Genomic DNA, 24,633 nt, shown 5'->3' on the forward strand with positions numbered 1-24,633 from the left:
TTTTTATCAGCGTATGAATATGCAATGTGTTCTGCGTCCTTGTGGTGTATTACAGTGATCTATCGGAGCTCTGTTGCATGTGTCTGTTATTATATCACTACTGCTACCAGCAGAGGGTGTAGTACACTAATGACTCCTCTCAGTGTGTTGATAGCTAAATAATTGTGACTTCAAAACATCGTTTTTAGCAGGTTTAAAGCCGTTTTTTTCCACTGTTGCAAAGGGGACCATATACTGTATTAGCAATGTGATAGGTTGCCTTTCCTTTCAAGAGTAAAGCAACAGGAGCGCAGCAGACATCGCACACATTCCTCATATTGGGGGGTGGGCGCCAAGTTTTAGGGTGGTGAAAATAAGTTTTTAATGCTCTGGTTTCGAAGTACCCTCCATATTACTGAGTTACTGCTTATTTCTAGCTGACTTCTTCCACTGCAGCCTGTTGGCTTCAACTGAGCCTCCGGGCTTTTGTTCCGCCCCTCCTTCATGCAGGATACATGAAGATACAGCTCAAATCCAGTCTGTATCGATATCAACAATATGTATATATATATATATATATATATATATATATATATAAGTAAATATCAATATTTTAAAAATAGCGATATAGCTCCAAGCCCTATGATAAGGTAATGTAACAATAAGGTAATGTAATTGTAAGGATTTTTATAATAATCACTGTAATTATACATGTATGTAGATCAGGGGTCTCAAACATGCGGCCAAATGTGGCCCCCGTCTTGATATGAAAGTTTAATGTTAGTGCGGCCCGCGCAAGTTTGATATGGATGCTGTATGGTATCATGTACCCAGAAAAAATTATTACGTTTGATTAATGTTCATGTTAAAGGTTAAATAATAATATTAATAATAGTTATCCTCCCTATCCGTGTGGAAGTGGTAAGTTTTTGGCTATTTAAGTTTAAAGGAAATAACTTGAAGGCTACCGTTTAGGTCGCTAGCTCTCTAGTTTGCGAGTTAGCATGTGTCACAAGACCCTGCAGTTGCGCAATATGTTGTAAATAAAAAGAGTATAAATGTGACTATAGTCGTGTTTTGTCATGTCTACAGGGCTCTAATAATGCTTTGGTAATTTTAATCTGAAAAAAATAATTTCTCTAACCACCAACTATATGTGGTTTCTTAAGTTTTTATTATTTGCCGTTTTATTATTATTATTATTATATTTATTTATTACTGATTGATTGATTTTCTTTATTCTTGATTTGTTTATTTATTTTTCATCTTATTTTGTGTAGAAAAATAAAAAGTAAGATATTTGAGAACAGTGGAATGTTTTATCAGAGCTTTTCTTGAAGAAAATTGGAACCAAAGCGAAGTTTTTTAAATTTTTTTGTTTTTAATAAATGCAGGGTTTTTTTGGAAAACCTGATGCGGCCCAGTCTCACCCAGATCCGAGCTCCAGTGGCCCCCAAGTAAATTGAGTTTGAGACCCCTGATGTAGATAGTTCAAGACTCTCTTCAGTGGCACAACACAGACGCCGCAGTCCGCCCTCCCTTTGCAGCCCACCACCGCAGCTTTCAAAAAAAATCCCTGCTCACCTGCAGGATCCTCCGAAGGGAGTCCAGATAGCTGCGCTCGCTCTGGATGATGGAGCCCAGGATATGGCGCCTGACAACCTGCAAAGACAACGCACCCAGTGACGCTCTAAGAGGACATGATAGCACCACGGCGTAGGACACAGCCCACAGATTGTACAATAAATCATTTCTCTGTCACAGACTTCGGCTCATGTCTCCTGTAATAAAAGTCTCAACCTGGTGGCTGGTCAGCCCCTCCGGCATGGCGCTCAGCTGTGGGGGGGGGTGCTTCACATCTGACATGGCCACATCCAGGTACCCGGCGTCGTCCTCCTCTTCTATTCCCAAAGACACAAGAAGATTTGAATCAGATCTCACGGCATACATAAAAGGTTTGAAGTATATAAAGCCTTTCGCATTTCACAATAAAATCCAGAACACAGCAAACGACCTCATTTTCTCGAGAAATCCGCCTTAAAAAGTCCAAACTTTTGTGCCGTATCAGTCAGCAAGCGTGCTTTGCTGTATCATTTTTGTGCTTTAAATGGGGATGGCAGGCGTAATGGCGTCAAGGGAAAGTGTGATGACAACCATGGAAGCGGCTGCTCAGTACGGCACAGAATCACACACCTGGATTAAGTCTGGATTAGGAGCAAAGAGTTTTACTCTATTATACTTTACTTTAGTTATACCGTAAGGTGGTTAACTTATATACGTATACTATATCCATATTTATTTGGAAAGGTTCAGTCTTCAAGCAACTAACTATTTAAGATTTCATTAATTAATTATATAATTAATTAAGCCACCCTCGGCCATCTCTGTGTGGAGTTTGCATGTTCTCCCCGTGCATGCGTGTGTTTACTCCGGGTACTCCGGTTTCCTCCCACATTCCAAAAACATGCTAGGTTAATTAGCGACTTCAAATTGTCCATAGGTATGAATGTGAGTGTGAATGGTTGTTTGTCTATATGTGCCCTGTGATTGGCTGGCCACCAGTCCAGGGTGTACCCCGCCTCTCGCCTGAAGACAGCTGGGATAGGCTCCAGCACCCCCCGTGACCCTCGTGAGGACAAGCGGTAGAAAATGAATGAATGAATGGTCTGCTTTCGGGCTGCACGGCGGCCGAGTAGTTAGCGTGCAGGCCCCACAGCTAGGAGACCCGAGTTCAATTCCACCCTCGGCCATCTCCGTGTGGAGTTTGTATGTTCTCCCCGTGCATGCGTGGGTTTTCTCCGGGTACTCCGTTTTTTTCCCACATTCCAAAAACATGCTAGGTTAATTGGGGACTCCAAATTGTCCATAGGTATGAATGTGAGTGTGAATGGTTGTTTGTCTATATGTGCCCTGTGATTGGCTGGCGATCGAAGACAGCTGGGATAGGCTCCAGCACCACCGCGACCCTCGTGAGGACAAGCGGTAGAAAAATAATAAATGGATTATTTAAGATAATTGGTTTGCTTTGATGGATGACTCGGAAATTTGAGAGGCTGAAATCAGAGGATTATAGACGTTTTTACATTAAAAAAAGATTAATCAAACACAAAAATAGTTGCCAATTAATTGGATAGTCGATTAATCATCGATTCATCAATTAATTAACTTGCAGCTTTACTTTAACTATTGACTGTACACTATTACAATAGCGCCTGTTTGAGCCAGAAATGAATGAATTCACTTGACAATGTTTCCTACGGGAAATTAGCATCACAGAACAGACTGTTTTTGACCTTGGATGCTTCACTCTATTCGGAATGTGTGTGTTTTTATTCGTATATGAGATCTTCACATGGAGTAAAAAAAAAAAAAAAAGAACAAAAAAAAAAACTTGCATTGGAATGGATGATAAATACAACATGCCTAATGGGATACATTGTGGCTGTTTACCAACCATACACTTTTAGTTGTCTTCTTTGCAGCCTTTGTTCGAGGTTTTTGCACAACATGCTACACATGAAAAGTGCTTTGAGATAACTTGTTGCTATATAAATAAATAAAATGGAATTGGATTTGTCCTCCAATTAGATTCGGATCAAGAAACACTGTCGCTCTCAGCTCTACCCGGAAGGGAAATGTTGACGTTGACGTTGACGTCGGCGCACACAGGTCAATAAAAACATGTCAAGTCACTACATTACCGATGGTGTCTTTCCGGTGAAGGAAGGAAACTTTACGCATGACGGCTATTCTGGTCTTTTCCAGCCCATCCTTGGTTCCGCTTCTCGCCGCCTTCATTAGCTGCTGCACCTGGTTGGTAAAGTGTGGGGGGGGGGGGGGCAGACAAATAGGAGGGAGGGGGGACGTCAGCACACTAGGGAGGCGCCATGTAGTGAAGGCATGATAGCGTATGGCCCTCCTCCGGAAAAGGAAGCAACCAGAAGTGAACCCAGTGGGAATCCTGCCATCTGCGACTCCCAGCGAGTGGCCATGCAGCCGCTAATCAGACCAATGAACGAGTCATGGAGCGTTGATGGCGACGTGGGGAGAGCCATGTTAGTAACGCAGCCACATTGCTCACTGTGAGGGGATTCTGCGCTCCTCAAAATCCACCCCTGAGCGTGGCAACCAGACTCCACGGGCCCAGAATACACCCAGACTCCTATCACATAATCAGCGTATTTTTAGATAGAAAGTAGGTCATTCATTGTACTGTTGGGGAATTAAACATGCAAAAAAAGCCATTTATCAGTACCATACATTCATAGCCGTTCATATTTAAAGGTACAACATGGAACAAATTAGCACAGATTATGCTAATCCATCGGTCGCTGAGTGTGAGATCATGGTAAGGATGTTTTACAAGCTTGGAAAAATGTACAGGGCTGCACGGTGGATGAGTGGTTAGCGCGCAGACCTCGCAGCTAGGAGACCCGAGTTCAATTCCACCCTCGGCCATCTCTGCGTGGAGTTTGCATGTTCTCTTCCGGTTTCCTCCCACATTCCAAAAACATGCTAGGTAAAAAATGACTACATAAAAATATAGAGTACTATATATATATATATATAAGGTCTCCTAGTATTTAGTCGTGTGTATACTTTGAACTTGTCCATGGTTTATTTAAAAAAAAATACTTGGATTTTAACGGACCTCTCACTTCAGAGGTCACAGTGAAATATTGAAGTATACAGCGGTGTGCGCTCAAGTGAGCACCCACTTTTTCACAGTATTCTGCCTCCTTATGGTTTGGATGAACGTTGGAGCACTGGCTTCATCAAATACTTCAAATGGGGACTATATATGGGGGGTAAAAATCCTATTATACTACATTCATGCTTTTATCTTGTCTCAAAAAAAGGGTATAGGTCAGGGGTCTCAAACACGCGGCCCGCGGGCCAAACATGGCCCGCAGGACACTAGTTTGAGGCCCCCGCCTTGATATGAAAGTTTAATGTTAGTGCGGCCCGCGCAAGTTTGATATGGATGCTGTATGGTATCATGTACCCAGAAAAAATTATTACGTTTGATTAATGTTCATGTTAAAGGTTAAATAACTGTTAATAGTTATCCTCCCTATCCGTGTGGAAGTGGTACGTTTTTGGCTATTTAAGTTTAAAGGAAATAACTTGAAGGCTACCGTTTAGGTCGCTAGCTCTCTAGTTTGCGAGTTAGCATGTGTCTCAAGACCCTGCAGTTGCGCAATATGTTGTAAATAAAAAGAGTATAAATGTGACTATAGTCGTGTTTTGTCATGTCTACAGGGCTCTAATAATGCTTTGTTCATTTTAATCTGAAAAAAATTATTTGTCTACCCACCAACTATATGTGGTTTCTTATGTTTTTATTATTTGCCGTTTTATTATTATTATTATTATATTTATTTATTACTGATTGATTGATTTTCTTTATTTTTGATTTGATTATTTATTTTTCATCTTATTTTGTACAAAAAAAATATTATTATTTATAATAAGATATTATAATATATAAACTCCACATTATATATTATAATATATAAGATATTTGAGAACAGTGGAATGTTTTATCAGAGCTTTTATTGTAGAAAATCGGAACCAAAGCACTGAAAAAGTTTGTATATTTTTCTGTTTTTAATAAATGCGTTTTTTTTTTTGTTTGTTTTTTTTTGGAAAACTTGATGCGGCCCAGCCTTGACCAGCCCAGACCCTAGCTCCAGTGGCCCCGAGGTAAATTGAGTTTGAGACCCCTGGTATAGGTCATGCTGAGGAAGTTAGCATTCAAAGCACACTGCCCCCTATTGGTAAGGAGTCAAAGAGAGTGTACCTTTAAATATGCAAATTGGATTGTTAAGGTCTTAATATTACACAAGAAAAGGATGAAGATGAAGTTGGAAAGGATGACGATTATAGAGTCAGCTGAGCTTTAGTATAAACACTTTCCGGATTGATGTTGGGAATTTTAAACACTTTAAAATAGATTTTATTCTTCCCGTCAGATACCTTGACATCATAGTTGTGCTTCCCAGACAGCTTCATGGCCAGTTCACGTTTGGTCTTGGCGCAGCGTTCTCTCAGCCGCCGCACTTCAGGAGAGAGCTACAGGTAATGGAGGAGGTGGGGGGGGGGGGGGCGGAGCCAGCATTAAGCCACAGGAGGTGAAAGGAAAGATGGGAAAAGGAAGGGAAAACGGGGTGGAGGACAAATGATCAAAGCAAGCACAAACAGGAAGCTAGACGCGGGGAAATAATCACAAGCGCACACAAAGTGAAAGCATCAAGCGTTTTTTTTTTTTTGGGTGTTTTGATTTATGAGGCCGGCTGGCGGTCAAACAAAGGTTACAAATAAAGCAAACTTGCGATTTGAGTAGTGACAGCACAGGTACGGCTGGCAAAGAAAAAAAAAAGTTAATTGGGTGAAACTAATTAAAAGCAATGTGTTTGGGAAGTAAGGCTGCACACAAAAAAATAGTTAAGGTTTCCTCGGTAATCACTTCACCGATGCTGCTTAAATTCTTCTTTTTGTTTAGTGGCTCGAGACGGCGGCACTGGGGAAACTGCGGGGGGAATTTTCACACCCCTCCCCTGCAAGCTGTAATTACCTGAGCACCTCATACATCACCCTTTTGTTTCCCTCTTTGTTTGTTTTCCATCGATTTGAGCTTCCCTTTTGAACAACAAAGCACATCGAACACGCGTAAACGTGTAAAAAGATGGCTATTAAGCCATACGTTAAAGATCCAGCTCAGCATAAGACTTTCATATTTGTATGGCCTCAAGTAGTGTGCATGCATGCAGGCAATGACACTGCAGCCCGACAGGAGTGTGTCCACAGCGCCATCATGTGGACCAATGTTGCATTGATAGGTACAAGATATAATATAACATTAGTTGCAGCAGTAGTAGTGGATTTTGCAGCTAAGTATTGACAATAAACAATCTCTGCACAAGCCATAATGCATCACTCTAAAATACTCAGATTAATATTTTCCCATCAAAAATTGTTACAGTGACAGAGTGAAACCTCTGATGTGGGACACAATCCAATTCCAAGGATTCTGGTCGATTTTGAAAAAAAAAATTCATAGTTTATAATTTTGTACAGGCTGCACGGTGGGCGAGTGGTTAGCGTGCATGTTCTCCCCGTGCATGTGTGGGTTTTCTCCGGGGTCTCCGGTTTCCTCCCACATTCCAAAAACATGCTAGGTTAATTGGCGACTCCAAATTGTCCATAGGTATGAATGTGAGTGTGAATGGTTGTTTGTCTATATGTGCCCTGTGATTGGCTGGCCACCAGTACAGGGTGTACCCCACCTCCCATCAAAAAGGGTTACAGATGTACTGATGTACTGATGTAAAACACAATCCAATACCTAGGATTCTGGTCGATTTTGAAAAAAAAAATTATAGTATATAATTTCGTACAGGCTGCACGGCGGTCTAGTGGTTAGCGTGCAGACCTCACAGCTAGGAGAACAGAGTTAAATCCCACCCACGGCCATCTCTGTGTGGAGTTTGCATGTTCTCCCTGTGCATGCGTGGGTTTTCTCCGGGTACTCCGACTTCCTCCCACATTCCAAAAACATGCTAGGTTAATTAGCGACTCCAAATTGTCCATAGGTATGAATGTGAGTGTGAATGGTTGTTTGTCTATATGTGCCCTGTTATTGGCTGGCGACCGGTACAGGGTGTGTACCCCGCCTCTCGCCCGAAGACAGCTGGGATAGGCTCCAGCACAAGGATAAGCAGTAGAAAATGAATGAATAATTTCGTACAGCCAGTTGGCAAAGCATTGTATCGGTCCTGTGAATTTGCACCCTACACTTTGCTGACTCACGGTCCGGGTATTTTTAATTGAATGAGACTGATGCATCACCCGCAATGGGGTCAAAGAAAGCTGCAAAATGTAAGCAATTTGATTAAAAAAAGTGATAAACATGATTGTATTCAACCTCGCCATAATGTACAGGAAGTACATTCCCTATGGGGAAATATTACTTGGGTTTTTGTACGTTTCGTACCATTTATTCTTAACTGTCATACCAGTGTAAAAATCTTTAAGATCTTTAAGAATTTCCATGAATAGTCTAATTTTATATAACAAATCTGCATAACAAATGCTTCATATAGTAAGTTCCACCCAAACAACTGCACCATGGCCTCCTTGGTGCAGAGCTCCTACCTTGCTGCGTGTTGGCGCTTTGCTCTCTCCATCCGATTGCTCATCATAGCTCTCAAACTCGCTGGAGCTCCACCCGTTGCCAGCAACAGGAGGTCCACAGTCCCTCTGGACGTCCTCATAGAGCGTATCTGCTCGACATACATAAACACACCAAATATAAACAAATGAACGTCACACATACTATGTATATACTACTGTGTGTTTTGTATTCCACGCACCTTCATCAGGGGAGAGGGGCTCCTCACAGGGGACGTCATCGTAGACTACCTCTGAGGAATCTTCAGCCCGGGAGTTGTCTTCAACATCGAGTGATGATGGTGGAGAGATGCAACAGAAATGATTAAAATCCACTTCCTAAAACCTACACAATGTCACCAACTAATGATCTATACTCTGGCTTGTCACATTTGGCTGACCAATCATTGACCTTCCTCTTGTGTTAGCTTTCTGGTATCATGTCTTATGTTACCGGGTCGGTTCTGACCCATGTATTAAATCAGCTATAAAATACACTAAAAACAATAAGTTACCATGAAATTTGCTTCTCATCTCTTGGTTACCTTCTTAGGCTTCCTCATCTATGAAAATATTGGTTTTAATACTTTTAGTGTGGGCATGGAGGCCTTTTTTTGTAACTATACCCCTCGATTTCAATTTCCAAAAATGGTAAAATTAACCTCAAAAGAATCATATTAGGCGGCACAGTGTTCAAGTGGTTAGCGCGCAGACCTCACAGCTAAGAGACCAGGGTTCAATTCCACCCTCGGCCATCTCTGTGTGGAGTTTGCATTTTTTTATTGTACACTTATGATTTCAGTTTAGGCTCTAAATATTGCTTTATAGTCATATTATTATAACCGGGTCCAAACCGACCCTAACAATATAGTTTTTAAAATTTTTAAATTTAGTAAAAATTATTATTTTTGTTTTATTTTCGGCCATCTCTGTGTGGAGTTTGCATGTTCTCCCCGTGCATGCGTGGGTTTTCTCCGGGTACTCCGGTTTCCTCCCACATTCCAAAAACATGCTAGGTTAATTAGCGACTCCAAATTGTCCATAGGTATGAATGTGAGTGTGAATGGTTGTTTGTCTATATGTGCCCTGTGATTGGCTGGCCATCAGTCCAGGGTGTACCCCGCCTCTCGCTCGAAGACAGCTGGGATAGCCTCCAGCACCCCCCGTGACCCTCGTGAGGACAAGCGGTAGAAAATGAATGAATGAATGGTCTGCTTTCGGGCTGCATGGGGGCTAAGTAGTTAGCGTGCAGGCCCCACAGCTAGAAGACCCGAGTTCAATTCCAACCTCGGCCATCTCTGTGTGGAATTTGCATGTTCTCCCCGTGCATGCGTGGGTTTTCTCCGGGTACTCCGGTTTCCTCCCACATTCCAAAAACATGCTAGGTTAATCGGCGACTCCAAATTGTCCATAGGTATGAATGTGAGTGTGAATGGTTGTTTGTCTATATGTGCCCTGTGATTGGCTGGCCACCAGTCCAAGGTGTACCCCGCCTCTCGCCCGAAGACAGCTGGGATAGGCTCCAGCACCCCAGCGACCCTCGTGAGGAAAAGCGGTCGAAAATGAATGAATGAATGAATGGTTTTATTTTGTTGAAATAGAGTTTCCTGACAAAGTCAAAAAACCTTGATGCAATAAACATTTGTTATGTGATTCTTTTTATGCATTAAAATGTAAAACGGGTCGGTGCCGACCCTAACACAAGAGGAAGGTTAAGGATTCTGTCGATATTGCAGCGTCGAGTCTCAGTGGTGTACACTTCTTGGCTGCAACCAATGTAAAACTCAATGTGAACTTTTATTCTTGCCATGCACTGCTAAAATTGTGTTACTGTGTGATCGTGGAATTCACCGTGGAAAGCAAAGCAAGACCTTCACTGTACAGGGAAACTCATTTCCTGCAGTAAATATAAGAATAAACTAGTACTTCTAGATCTCTGCATGTTGTGATGATACTTAGAATATAATCAGCTTGTTCGGGTATAAAATTCCCTTTCACAAACATGCCCAGATTGTGAAGCGACATGACTGTTTTTCATCTCGTCACACTCTGCATGGCTTCTTATTACCCCTGCATCTGTCACTAAAGGAGCCCAATTTAGCTTTTAGTAAGCTTTATTGATTTGGCTTTAAACTGCTGTTTGTCTGCTAAACCCCAAACAGCAGTTTTCACTGTTTTTCAATTAATCTGATTAGAAACGAGTATTCTGTCAGGGATTATTCAACAGACTTTAGCAACAAAAAAAAATACAAAATAATTCACCTCCTACCGCCGTCCAGGAGATGAATGCGAAAAAAAAAATGAGTGTTTTTCCACAAAAGAGGATTAGCTACACAAATGTGTCTCTCTCTTTTTCCTGTGTCTGTGTATTCCGAGGAAAACAACTGGATTTGGGCTATCAGTATATCTGCAAAGCATCTTGGGAAATCCTCTTCAAAGCAGCAGTTACTGGCTGTGTGAAGACACACACGACACACAATGACGCTCCGATGCGCTCGCAGTGGCGCTGGAGGGAAGGCGGCCATCCTGTCCTACTTTGTAAATGTTGGAAATAAACATCAAAACAAGTCATTGTCACACCATGACAATGTTCCACTGCTTCCACCAGCAGGAAATGCATCATTATATGGAAAGGCAGGGGGGACACCATGGGAATACACCAAAGCTGCTTTATCAGCTTTGGGACATAACTCCCAGGATTGTAGTTTTAAAAAAAAAAACTAGAAATGTAAAATCTCTGCAAAGACAGTACATTATTCACACACCATATGAAGTTTTATAGCCTGCTGTGTACCTTTCCCAGTAGGCAACAAAACAAAACAGAACCTCTCCCCTCAAGTGACTCGTGCTGGCTGAAGTAACTAGAAAATGTTTGGTCAGAGATGACCATAATGTATCCCACCGGACATCCTAGAACTCCGTCTTGGGGGCATCTTGCTTGCAAATGAGTCGCAAACACATCACAAATAACTTTTATAGCAATGCAATGCAACCTTGTAAGTTGTGCTTGTGAGATACACAAATCCAAACTATAAATCTGGATATTGAAGGTATTTGCTCAATTTTGCTAGCTAAAGATAAAAGCTAAAACAAACACATAGTCTCACAAATACAGACAAAAGATACTTAAGGTGGAAACATCGGGTACGCATACGACAGCTTGCTTTGCAACAAAGAAAAAGCAGAATATTCCAGACACCTTGATGCCCCTGCGAACAAATGAAAAGATGCCTTGATGCCCCTAAACAACTGCAAGGGCAGTGGCAAAAACTGATTGGTCCAGGACTCCAGCCTCTTACATAATCTTGAGTGTATAAAAACACGGCCGGGCAGGGAAAGGAAAGGTGCTTTTTTTTGCAGTTGCGCTGTAATAAGACCCGCTTACTTGTAGGAATACAGGGACTTCAGATAAGCCCGGACGTCTGTATTAGGTATTGTTGTCAGGAATAAACAATCTGGTTCTCATTCTATGATTTGGTTCTTTAAGATTCCCTTATCTAACCCACTTAGAGTCCTCAGGGAGAAGATTTCTACAATATTCATGTTAAAAAAATTACTTTTTTGGATGGTTTATCAAATTAAAAATTAACAGTAGTGGCGATATGAGAGTAGACCCACACTTGTAACGGCCTAAAAAACATCATAAGCATGTTGACTAGTAGTGTAGTTCTCTTTTAGACCCCCCGCCCCCACTCCTGTGGGCCACCTTCAGACAACAAGGCCACTACTGCTGACTGAGTTGGAATCCACAAGCAATATTCCTGGATGCAAATTGTTTCCTATTGATCTTCATCCTGCATTAATGAGACCGGGGTGGTGTCCGTGTAGGAATCAAGTCACGGCAGGACTGCGTGTGGTGGTGCTGTTGCGTTCTCACAGGGTACAGTTTAAGTGACAGAACACAGTGCTTATGGAAGCCATCGCCTCTTTTCTCCGTAGAAATCAATGAAGTGTGAGATGAAACTAAGTAATATGGTGCTGTTGCCACTTTTCATCATGCTCACCAGCTGCGGTGTGCACCGCTAATAAAATACTGTGCCAATGTCACTGTGGCTGACACAAACCTGGCGGTTTAACAATCCAATCCAAAGGTGGAATAGACCAGAATCCCAAGGGGAGCTTGGGTTTAATATATGGCTTTGCTGTCGTAGCCTTCATCTGCAATACTTCCTTGTCAAAGCAATTCCAGTGTGTACCTTCAGGGACGTCTGAGCTTTCTTTCACAGTTTCCGTGTTGCAGTCTCCCAAATCAGTCGCCGCCGCCGCCGCCGCAGAACGTGATGGAAGCTCCTCCCACTCACGCAGAGCTGAGGCATCGAACTGGGCTGCTTCAGAGGCCCTGCGAGGTATCAAAACACAAGCACAGTTAGACTAACAAGCACCGTGTGCCTCATTAAATGGGAATATCAGAGAAAGGAAAAGGGAGTATTGATGGGTGGAAATCTAAATAGCGCATAATGTGACACACAACACGGTGCAGCTGTCAGGTTAGACGCTTTATTGTGTTACTCAACAAGCACGTTTGCTCTGTTCTGTTTTTGAAGAATTTGGGTGCACATCCATCCATTCATGCATTCTCTATGCCGCTTATTCTTGCTAGGGTCGCAGGGGTATGCTGGAGCCTATCCCAGCTGTCTTCAGGTGAGAGGCGTGGTACACCCTGGACTGGTGGCCAGCCAATCACAGGGCACATATAGACAAACAACCATTCACACTCACATTCATACCTATGGACAATTTGGAGTGGCCAATTAACCTAGCATGTTTTTTGGAATTACGGGAGGAAACCGGAGTACCCGGAAAAAACCCACGCATGCACAAGGAGAACATGCAAACTCCACACAGAGATGGCCGAGGGTGGAATTGAACCCTGGTCTCCTAGCTGTGAGGTCTGCGCGCTAACCACTTGTCCGCCGTGCAGCCCAAAGACAAAACAAAGAAGCCAAAAACGTACCACTTCCACACGCAATAGGAGGAGAACTTCTTTTCACTATCATGTTGGACATGCTGGAGCCTATCCCAGCTGTCTTCGGGCGAGAGGCGTGGTACACCCTGGACTGGTGGCCAGCCAATTACAGGGCACATATAGACAAACAACCATTCACACTAACATTCATACCTATGGACAATTTGGAGTCGCCAATTAACCTAGCATGTTTTTTGGAATTACGGGAGGAAACCGGAGTACCCGGAAAAAACCCACGCATGCACAAGGAGAACATGCAAACTCCACACAGAGATGGCCGAGGGTGGAATTGAACCCTGGTCTCCTAGCTGTGAGGTCTGCGCGCTAACGACTCGACCGCCGTGCAGCCCAAAGACAAAACAAAGAAGCCAAAAACGTACCACTTCCACACGCAATAGGAGGAGAACTTCTTTTCACTATCATGTTGGACATGCTGGAGCCTATCCCAGCTGTCTTCGGGCGAGAGGCGTGGTACACCCTGGACTGGTGGCCAGCCAATCACAGGGCACATATAAACAAACAAGACCGCAGTGCAGCCCCCAATGCGTTATTGATGTGTATAATTTTAAAGATGCTACTGATATTTGAGTTGTGTCACAGTACACACACATACAGAAAGATTACAGTCATGTGATCATCCATATCAATCAAAGAATGGACCCTTTGTCGACAGCTGTCTTGTGATGTAGTGATCTTTTCTTAGCTTGTGTTGACAAAGACAAAGCAGAAACAAAAGGCGGCCATATTTCAATCCAAACGTATGTTTGCGCCTCTCCCCTTTGTAAACGATCTGCAAACGTAAGCCAGTCCGAGAGCTCAAGGAGAGCCGTGGGAATCATTTCTCAATGTAAATGACATTGGCTCGGGGCAGAGCTCAACCGAAAGTGGAAGCTACTTGAATGCAAATCCCTCGGACTTCTATGTGTTTTTTATTTTTATTTTTAATTCCTTGCAGCCCGCTAAGCCCACCGCACTTCTTCCTGTGCTGCCCCCTGGCCTCCAGTGGGGAAAGCAGCACAGTGCTGACCATACTGATGCAGCTCTCATTAATCTCTCTCTCTATGAAGCATTCCCGTAATACACTGCATGTTATTGGCCAAAACGAATATTTCTATAGTTGTTTTTAATTCATTTACAGTGTCCTGTGACGCAAAAGTGAATTTTGAATTATGTTCAAACAGTAATATATGTTCCTAGAGGGAAGAGGCGCTCAAACACTCTTGAGCTGAGCTGCAAAAAAAAGGCTTCGCTACACATGCTAAAGTCGCTTTTTGAGTTAATGAACAAGAAATCATTCAAACATACTTATTTGTTGATATGATGCACACAGAGCAAGGAAGAACCTGCCTTTTTACAACTGCTGTCTCCTTGCACATTGAGGCGTTCAGGCGCACTCGTAATTTTGAGTGTTATGCGCTAATTGTTTTTCTTTTTTATTCACATACACACTATAGCAGGGGTCTCAAACTCAATTTACCTGGGGGAAACTGGAAAAATGTATTGATTATTTATGTAATGTATTTATTTATTTATTAAAAACAGAAAAAAATAAAATAAAAATCTTCAATGCTTTCTACACTTTTCAGTGCTTTGGTTCTGTTTTTTTTTTTCGGAAGAAAAGCTCTGATAAAACATTCCACTGTTCTCAAATATCTTAATTTGTATTTATTTATTTAATACACAAAATAAGATGAAAAAATAAAGTAATCAAAATAAAGAAAATCAATCAGTAATAAATAAATAAAATAATAATAAAACAGCAAATAACAAAAACCACATTTAGTTGGTGGGTAGAGAAATTATTTTTTTTTTCCAGATTCAAATTAACAGTATTAATAGTTATTTAATCTTTAACATGAACATTAATAAAGCTTTAAGATGTCATTTCTGGGTACATAATACCATGCAGCATTCATATAAAACTAACATTAAGCTTTCATATCAAGGTGGGGGCTTCAAACTTGCGGACGCTAGTTTGAGACCCCTGCCTTATAGCAAGTGACGTACCCCTGGGGGTACGTGTATCCCACTTTGGGAACCACTGCAATACACAACTGGGACTTATTAAAAAGTGTCAAAAAATAGTTGATTAAAGGACCTTGAACTGCACTGCTGAGTAATATATTATAATAATAATATGATCACTTGGGTGCAGTCTTAGTGTATACACGCATAGTCGGTGTATTCTGCTATACTACTAGAATGGTAATAAATCCCAGGGTGTTTGAACACGCTTGGGAAATAGAGACCAATCTGCCTTTCTTTTGCTTTCACAGCGCATCCAGCTGAGTTAAAGAGAGGAGTTCAGCTATAAAATATGAATGTGCTTTAAATGAGTTTCTTTCAAAGGTTTATGAAGTTCTGCAAGGTGGCAAGAAGGTAAAAAAAAGAGTGAGGAATAAACTGTTGGTGTTAAAAAGCTGAAGGTATTTCAAGTACTGCATGTATGCTGTGCTGTCATGGTTTCCTTTTGTGCGGTGGATGAAAACTATCTGCCACGGGGCTAAAAGAAGAGACAAAAGTAAATGTTGGCTTGAAGTTCAAATAAAAAAAAGAGCTGCCTTGTGCTTCAAAATTGCAACAGGCCTGTCACCGAAAGAAAAACATACATCTGCAGTAACAATAGCAAAGTAATTTGGGCAGTATTTTTTCAAAATGTGCTGACAGATAACACTGGATGTGCTGACACTCTCAGCACCTCCGTGCTGGAAAGTGCTATTGATAGCTCCTCTTTTTAGGAGCAGACTATTGACTGAAGCAAAGCGGAAATGTGGAATCAGCAGAAATTATTCCTGCATGATGAGAAATAAGACCTTTTGGTGACACTATCTCACACTCACGCTCACCCAGGGATGAATATTTATCACTGATGTACTATTCTTACATGAAAGACAGAAAATCTGTGTCTCCCAAGTCAGTGAAACAGAAAAAAAAATCAAAAAAGTGTGTTTATCATATTGATCACATATGCTTCTTAATCTACTAACTCCAATATTACAATTAAATAATGTATTTGCAAGCTAATTTTCAAATTGCAGCACAAAACTAACAACCCAACAAGCAGAAGAAAACATAACTACACAACAACAACGTACGGCCCAACAAGTATAGCGACTAGTTAACGGACCCCACTAATATACAGAAAACACATACGCTCACACCTGGGCACCAGTCCTGCCACTTTTCCCAGCACAGGAAATTCCACAGGAATCCACCAAATCCACTACATCTACTGGAGTAAAGGTTTCTCAGCACACTTCCTAGACGGCCAGTTGAGGAAGGAGGGGCATGGGGATGGTGTTGTGGTATTATTATCATTGCAATGACTGCAATTTCAGAACCACATGAGGAAACACCTTAAACTACACTTGCTTCCAAATTATTATGCAAATGATATTTTTGGATGATTTTGTTAAAGAGTTCATATAAATTACATAATTAAGTAGTATAATTTGAATGCAAGGCTGCACAGCGGTCAAGTGGTTAGCACGCAGACCTCACAGCAAGGAGACCAGGGTTCAATTCCACCCTCGGCCATCTCTGTGTGGAGTTTGCATGTTCTCCCCGTGCATGCGTGGGTTTTCTCCGGGTACTCCGGTTTCCTCCCACATTCCAAAAAAAACATGCTAGGTTAATTAGCAACTCCAAATTGTCCATAGGTATGAAAGTGAGTGTGAATGGTTGTTTGTCTATATGTGCCCTGTGATTGGCTGGCCACCAGTCCAGGGTGTACCCCGCCTCTCGCCTGAAGACAGCTGGGATTGGCTCCAGCAACCCCCCCCCCCCCACCACCACGACCCTTGTGAGGAAAAGGAGGTAGGGTGTAATCAAACAATCGCTGTGTGGCCTGTGTGCTAACCCCAAGAATTCCATTGAAAAACCCCCAAAAATGGATTTGTGATACAAAAATAATAATTTAGAACACAATGTAAAGCTAATCTCCCATGCAAAGGTGAAGTAATTCATAGATATGCCTTCGGGAGTTTCTCTGGTCTTCAGCGACACGTTTTGCAGCAACACACAATTACAAATTTCCCCACTGAGGGACGAATAAAGGCATATCTTAATCATCTTGCATGAAAATGTTGTGAAACAGACACACACATTGTTAACAAGGCGCTAACCCAAATAGCCACAGCACAGCGGAAGCATGGACAGGCAACAAAACATGACATCATGAAAGAAACAGTGGAGTTGACGTAAACCAACAAGCGTTAGTAATCTTCTCCAACAGTGTTGACAACTTACCTACTGGCTGGCTCGCCAACTGGAACATCTGTCAAAAAGAGGAAAACAGCAACTGTGAGTCAAATCCTTCCAAGGTAAAAGATCTAGAAAGTGACAGCTTTTCTGAAAAAGTGACATCAAAATTTGGACATCTTCGAAATGGACCTTAAATTGAACGCAGGTAAGAACTGCAATGAGGCTGTTATTTCTGGGGGTGTCGACAATTTGATTCCAAAAACATGCTAGGTTAATTGGCGACTCCAAATTGTACATAGGTATGAATGTGAGTGTGAATGGTTGTTTGTCTATATGTGCCCTGTGATTGGCTGGCAACTGAAGACAGCTGGGATAGGCTCCAGCACCCCCGCGACCCTCGTGAGGACGGTAGAAAATGAATGAATGAATTATTTAAGGTAATTGGTCTGCTTTCGGGCTACACGGCAGCCAAGTAGTTAGCGTCCAGGCCCCACAGCTAGGGCACCCGAGTTCAATCCCACCCTCGGCCATCTCTGTGCGGAGTTAGCATGTTCTCCCCGTGCATGTGTGGGTTTTCTCCGGGTACTCCGGTTTCCTCCCACATTCCAAAAACATGCTAGGTTAATTGGCGACTCCAAAGTGTCCATAGGTATGAATGTGAGTGTGAATGGTTGTTTGTCTGTATGTGCCCTGTGATTGGCTGGCCACCAGTCCAGGGTGTACCCCGCCTCTCGCCCGAAGACAGCTGGGATAGGCTCCAGCATGTCCAACATGATAGAGTGAAAAGAAGTTCTCCTCCTATTGCGTGTGGAAGTGGTACGTTTTTGGCTTCTTTGTTTTGTCTTTGGGCTGTATGGCAGTCGAGTGGTTAGTGCGCTGACCTCACAGCTAGGAGACCCGAGTTCAATTCCACCCTCGGCCATCTCCGTGTGGCGTTTGCATGTTCTCCCCGTGCATGCGTGGGTTTTCTCCGGGTACTCCGGTTTCTTCCCACATTCCAAAAACATGCTAGGTTAATTAGCGACTCCAAATTGTCCATAGGTATGAATGTGAGTGTGAATGGTTGTTTGTCTATATGTGCCCTGTGATTGGCTGGCCACCAGTCCAGTGTGTACCCCGCCTCTCGCCCGAAGACAGCTGGGATAGGCTCCAGCACCCCTCGCGAGGAAAAAGTGGTAGAAAATGAATTAATGAATTAATTTGAAAGCATTTATATGTTTTTTTTAATAATACAAACTTTCCCAGGTAAGAACTGCAGTATTATCGACATGGACAACCTCAGCTATGATGTCATGCCTCTGTTAGTGAAACTGTACAGCAAGGCTCCATTAGCACATGGCTTTGGTTTACTCTCTTGGCCAAAATCTTGCATATTGTGTAATGTTTCACTTTGTTGTAGCGTAACAACATTACATAGTCGTAGGGCTGAACCGCTCCTGAGGGACGTCAGGGAATACGTTTCAGGAGAACTTATGTCGGGATGGGCTGGAAAGGAGGACAAGGATGTGTGTGCAGCTGTCTGCATGTGGTCGTTTTGGTTTTATTGCCTCTGACAACATAACGGGGGTTAAACTAGTGTCACGAGCCCGGTGTGTAAACTGGTCATCTGGCAGGGGAGGGACGGTACTTTCACTTTCAACCCTGCCTTACATAAAAGCCGCCCCCCCACTTCATTATTGTATTAACACTACCCAGAGTTCCCCAATGTATCACTATTGGCCAACTTTATGGATGACAAACTGAATGTTAAAGAAATACCAAAAGGAGAAAAGAATTAAAGAGTATTTTATAAGAATGACCACATTTGGTGGCAATGTGCCCCCTTGTGGTTGTGAGCCGCAAGTTGACAACATCTGTCCATCATTAGATTTATTCTCAAAAGTTAGCAAAGTAAGTATTTAGGATAGCAAGCTGTTGTATGATGAGCTGGATTCCGTTGAGAAATGCTAATGATATTACGCAGGGTTTAGCATCACATTTAACCTTCACTGTTTTGTAAATCTGAAGCTTATTGTTTCGATGAATCAAGTCATCTTTTAGTCCCGACATGGACCAAATCAACATGAACACAAACAGTTAGTGGTTTGGTCCGCAACACATCAGAAAAAAGGAAGAAATCATGTTGATCACTGTTTACCAAAGTCAATGCTAAGATAATAAATAGGTCCCGCTTTCATGGATGACTAAGGAAATTTAAAAAATATTCACATTTTTGAGGCTGAAATCACTCCAAATTGTCCATAGGTATGAATGTGAGTGTGAATGGTTGTTTGTCTATATGTGCCCTGTGATTGGCTGGCCACCAGTCTAGGGTGTACCCCGCCTCTCGCCAGAAGATAGCAGGGATAGGCTCCAGCCTGGCCGTGACCTAAGTGAGGATAAGCGGTATAGAAAATGGAAGGACGAAAATACATTTTTCATGAAAAAAAAACTATTAATTAATTGGATTGTCGATTAATTGTCAATTTATCAATTAATTGTTGCAATTAATTGGATTGTCGATTAATTGTCAATTTATCAATTAATTGTTGCAGCTGTAATATGAGGGATGGTATTGACATACAGATTAGATATCGGTGTGTTCATTCATTCATTTTCTACCGCTTTTTCCTCACGAGGGTCGCGGAGGATGCTGGAGCCTATCCCAGCTGTCCCATTCACACTCACATTCATACCTATGGACAATTTGGAGTCGCCGATTAACCTAGCATGTTTTTGGAATGTGGGAAGAAACCGGAATACCTGGAGAAAATTCACGCATGCACGGGGAGAACATGCAAACTCCACACAGAGATGGTCGAGGGTGGAATTGAACCCTGGTTTCCTAGCTGTGAGGTCTGCACTCTCACCACTCGACCACCGTGCCAGATATCGGTGTGTATTGTTTGGCAGATAATAATAATATCGCCATTCGAGTGATCCACTGGTATGAAATCCTTTCCGTATTTCACCATCTGACTTTAATTATGCAATCTATAATGTCTGTAAAGCACCGCAAGGAGGAAGTCTTCCTCTCATCTCCTTCTAGGCGTCTTCCTTTAATACTTCTAATTTAATATCACACCTCAGGTGATATTGCAGCAAAATAATGAGCAACAGGAGGCATGTTGAAACTTTCACTGATTGTATTAGTTTAATAAGTTGTACTTTACTTTCTTCTTATATGGATAGTACCGCAGAAATGTGCATCCTTACAAATTTTATCGTTGCCAGTATTATTTAATTGGATTATTATTTGTAAATGTATTGAGAATAACCTGTTTTACCGGTTGATAGTAGGAGAGCATGTGATTTTAGTTGACTCTTGGTCTTCTTCATGTGGAGTAAGATATTGACCCAATGGAGAAAACCTGTTTATTTATCTGTCAGCCAGCTCAGTCAGCCAGTTCTCATCCACAAGCATCAAATCACGAGCCCCGTTGGGATGACGATAAATGGAGCAAGATGTTATCACGTGATCCACAGTCTGCTCCTCTGCACCACACTCGCAGGCCGCAGTGTAAGCCATACATCTACATGAAGTCATACATCTGTACATGCATGAACGGAAGAGACCAATGCCGGTTCAAAGGTGGTTGAGACATACGAAGTTGAGGTGAGAGGTTTACTATTGGGTATGATTTTTAATTGTTGCACTTTTATAACTTGCATTGCAAATTGCAATATTTGTCTTCGGTATAGCCGATATTGGTAAGAAAGCCAATATCGAGCATCTCTAGTCAATATACTGGTATAAAGTACCTCACCTTCAGTGGAAATGGATGCTTCCTTGCGGGGATATCCCGCCTGTGGTGTGACATCTTGCACAGCTTGTGACACCGGTTTGGAGTTTGATTGCACGACCCGATTGCCGTCCTCCTGTAACTTCTCCTCATCTTCGCTGTCATCAAACACAAACTCCTCCCCTTGCTCCTCATCTTCCTCCTCTTGCTCCTCGTCCTCCTTTGGCAGTTGCTGAGAGGTGGTGGTGGACATGGCTCCTGAAGTAGAAGCATACATTGAAATAGTAACACAGACCGACAACAGATAAATTCCTAATACTACATAACAGTCGCAGTGTCTCTGAATGCATCTTCTGAATGCCTTATACTGTATATATATATACATCTTAGTTCAGTTAGTCATTTTTATGCCTGAAAGTGTTTAGTTTAGACTAAAAATACTTAAGATTTGCTTAGCTATACACTACCGCTCAAAAGTTTGGAATCACTTGGCAATTTTTTTGGTTGTGCAGCGTTTTTCTGTCCTTGTTAGACCCAGTTTGTGCTGCTCTCTGAAGGGAGTAGTTAACAGCATGGTAAGAGATTTTAGTTTTTGTTGAGATTTTCAGATGGCTTTTCTAATCATCTATTAGCCTTATAAAAACTTGGATTAGCAGCCATACCAGGAGATTGATGCAGAGGACTGACTGTTGATAGTAGGCCTCTATGCAAAAATGTACATCCTTCTTTGAAAATTATCTGATTCATTTTTAATTATTTGTGAAATGAATAAAAATGTTTGAGAAATGGAAAAAATTGTTTGTGAAATGCATGAAAATGTGTTTTTTTTGGAAAACAAATACATTTGCAAGTGATCCCAAACTTTTGAGTTTGGCAAACAGGACCAGAGACACACAGCACCCACCAATCCACCCCCAAGACTCCAGGACCAGCGGGCGACAAACCGGACACATTTATCATACCGAACAGCAAAACCAAATTGGTCCGAAAAGGAAGAAAATGATTATTTCCGCCATTCATGATAAGAGTTAAATGGATGGAGGCAAAGAGGCAAACAGATTGCCGGGCTGGAATGTTCTAAGCTGCTTATCAAAATCATATTAAACACCTTCAAGATAAAACCAGCTGACTAAAAACCCAGCAAGGAAGAAGAACAGCCAACAAGTGTTTATGGAAGGTAAAATAAAAAATAGCTCCACCCAATAAACTCCTTCAGTAGAATCTGATAGGAGTCCTGTGAGGATAATAGCTACAGTACGAGAACGCTAGTGTGACATGTAGCGGTTAGCATCTGTTAGCTGAATCAAAAGCTCTGAGGCAGCTTAGCGAGACGATTAACCAAGACACTAATGAGTCTGTTTTATTAACAGGGACCTTTTTTTCCCACTTTTCTGATCTATGAATGTTACAGTGTTGTACTCTCTTGTTAAACGACACCAAAATGTCAGATAATGAAAGTGGGCCCTGAAAGAGGTTTGGATGGCTCTTTTTTTACAGAGTTTTTCTAAAACCGATTTCCACTGATGTCAATGTGATCCAGACTTCCTTGTATGGGGTGCAGATTGCCTGTGGACCTATGTATCCGGAAATCCTTGGGAATACCCAGAGGAGGTTTCAGAGGTGGAGGAATTTAAACAGACCGTTTGGGTCAGAAGCAGGAAGTCTATGGAAACACTACAGGAAGAGGTGCAGAATGTGGAAGATCCAGAAAGCTTTTTCCTGCTGAGACCCTTACAATGATCCGGACTTGGGATGGGCACTGGACAACTCCAGTGGGACTCTCTGACCGAAAAGTACCATTTCACCTAAATGTCAGACACCATTTGTCATTCTTACCATAAATAACTCCCTGCAACTGAAGACCTCCTATTATGCAAAAAATGATTTCCACTGATGTCAATGCGATCCAGACTTCCTTGTATGGGGTACAGATTGCCTGCGGACCTATGTATCCGGAAATCCTTGGGAATACCCAGAGGAGGTTTCAGAAGTGGAGTAATTTAAACAGACCGTTTGGGTCCGAAGCAGGAAGTCTATGGAAACACTGCAGGAAGAGGTGCAGAATGTGGAAGATCCAGAAAGCTTTTTTCCTCCTGAGACCCTCACAATGATCCAGACTTGGGATGGGCACTGGACAACCAATTAATCAATCTTTATGAAAGGCAGCAGAGTGTACCATTTCACCTAGATGTCAGACACCATTTGTCATTCTTACCATTAATAACTCCCTGCAACTGAAGACCTCCTATTATGCAAAAATTACTTTTTAATGATGTTCTAACAGTAATGTTTCCCTCGAGCCTGTTTATGAGCAATAAACAAACGCTAAATCTCTCTCGCTTGGTGCTCAAAGGTTCGCTTTTGAAGTTGCGGCTTTTCATGTCATCATGAAGGAAAAAAATCTCCTTCATGGATATGATACAAAAGCAGGCTTCACTGCACATCTTAAAATACAGCCTGGAGCTCTGTCAACAGTTTGATCATATTTTTGTTTTCATATTTCTGCAGAAAAAGTCTGATTTTTCACCCTTCAATTCTGTTTTCTGTTGTACTGGAAGTTTTGATGATCCGCTTACTTTGGCATTGTTAATTCGTGCTCACTCTGTGGACAGCTTTGGAATCAGAGAGGAAGTTTCCTCCTCCTTTCACACGATATAACACTTGTATAGTCAAAGCAAAGTCCTCGCAGCAGTGGCCCAAATGACCCGTGAGCTAATCAGTAGCGCGGTGACGAATGAAGAAACAATGCTTCTCTGAAGCAGACCAGAGGTTTTCTCGACACAGAAGCGCCATTGTTGATGGGAGCAGAGAGTGTGGGCCTGTGGAGAAACTGATGGGGAGACTGGCAGCAAAGGCCACACTGGAATCTCATTCGGGTCGTAAATAGAAGCCATTTCGGAACTAAATTGCACGTCTTGCTTCAATAGGTTTCATTTGATTGAAAAACATTACTGACACACACACTTGGTGACTCAGCATTCAGAGTGGTACGAATCGAAATTGCGCCGTCAATATGCTAAGTTTTCAGTCAGTCATGACAGACATTTAGATGAAGCAATAAGTGCTGACGCTGAATTTTTCAATCAACATTCATGTTGTTCTGGATTGTAATTTCCCAAAGGAGCGCCAGAGGCTGTTCCATTAGGCCAAAGAATGTTTTAGCACGGAAGTGGCTCAATGCTGATTAGAATGCAAAACAGATGCAAGGATGACTGGGCGGTACTCTAACATGAGCAGAAAGTATGTCACGTAAAAATTACCATATTGTGCACTGTTTGCATGTGTGGGAAAGAAACGGCAGTCACAGAAGTACCAGGAGGATTTGATTCTTAACCCTTCCACTGTTGTTATTTCCGCTGAGAAAAGTAACATTGAAAGACATATTTTCTGTGCTCAAATATTCAAATAGTTACAGTTTTTAAAAATGTTCATCACTTATTCCGGGAGATGAAGCAAGTGACATTTAAATTGCACAGTCCCACTCGGACGTTCCCATTTACTACAATGCATTCATTCCCTGTTATTATGCTCCACTTCTCTGTGAGTTTGTGTTGTTTGTTATATCCATTCGTCCATTTCCTGTACGGCTCA

General features: G+C 42.0%; 1 protein-coding gene across 3 annotated transcripts in view; it reads right to left on the minus strand.

Annotated features, from left to right (window-relative positions):
* Nucleotides 1–24,633, minus strand: part of arhgef10la (Rho guanine nucleotide exchange factor (GEF) 10-like a) — a 124,828-nt gene that overhangs the window by 93,100 nt on the left and 7,095 nt on the right. For all 3 annotated transcript variants that reach the window (XR_013630250.1, XM_058054589.2, XM_078798403.1), the window contains 9 exons: nt 21,067–21,300; nt 17,366–17,393; nt 12,348–12,490; nt 8,355–8,432; nt 8,137–8,264; nt 5,959–6,054; nt 3,681–3,789; nt 1,780–1,880; nt 1,564–1,641 (listed from right to left, as the gene is read on the minus strand). Coding sequence is in view for 2 of the 3 variants with exons in the window: in XM_058054589.2 (XP_057910572.2) it covers nt 1,564–1,641; nt 1,780–1,880; nt 3,681–3,789; nt 5,959–6,054; nt 8,137–8,264; nt 8,355–8,432; nt 12,348–12,490; nt 17,366–17,393; nt 21,067–21,295 (990 nt within the window). In the remaining variant the exon portion in view is untranslated. The remainder of the gene's footprint in view (nt 1–1,563; nt 1,642–1,779; nt 1,881–3,680; nt 3,790–5,958; nt 6,055–8,136; nt 8,265–8,354; nt 8,433–12,347; nt 12,491–17,365; nt 17,394–21,066; nt 21,301–24,633) is intronic.

This window comes from Doryrhamphus excisus, linkage group LG18, assembly GCF_037039965.1.
Source record: "Doryrhamphus excisus strain RoL-2023G ecotype Guam linkage group LG18, RoL_Dexc_Guam_v1.1, whole genome shotgun sequence".
NCBI classification, from domain to species: Eukaryota; Metazoa; Chordata; class Actinopteri; order Syngnathiformes; family Syngnathidae; genus Doryrhamphus; species Doryrhamphus excisus.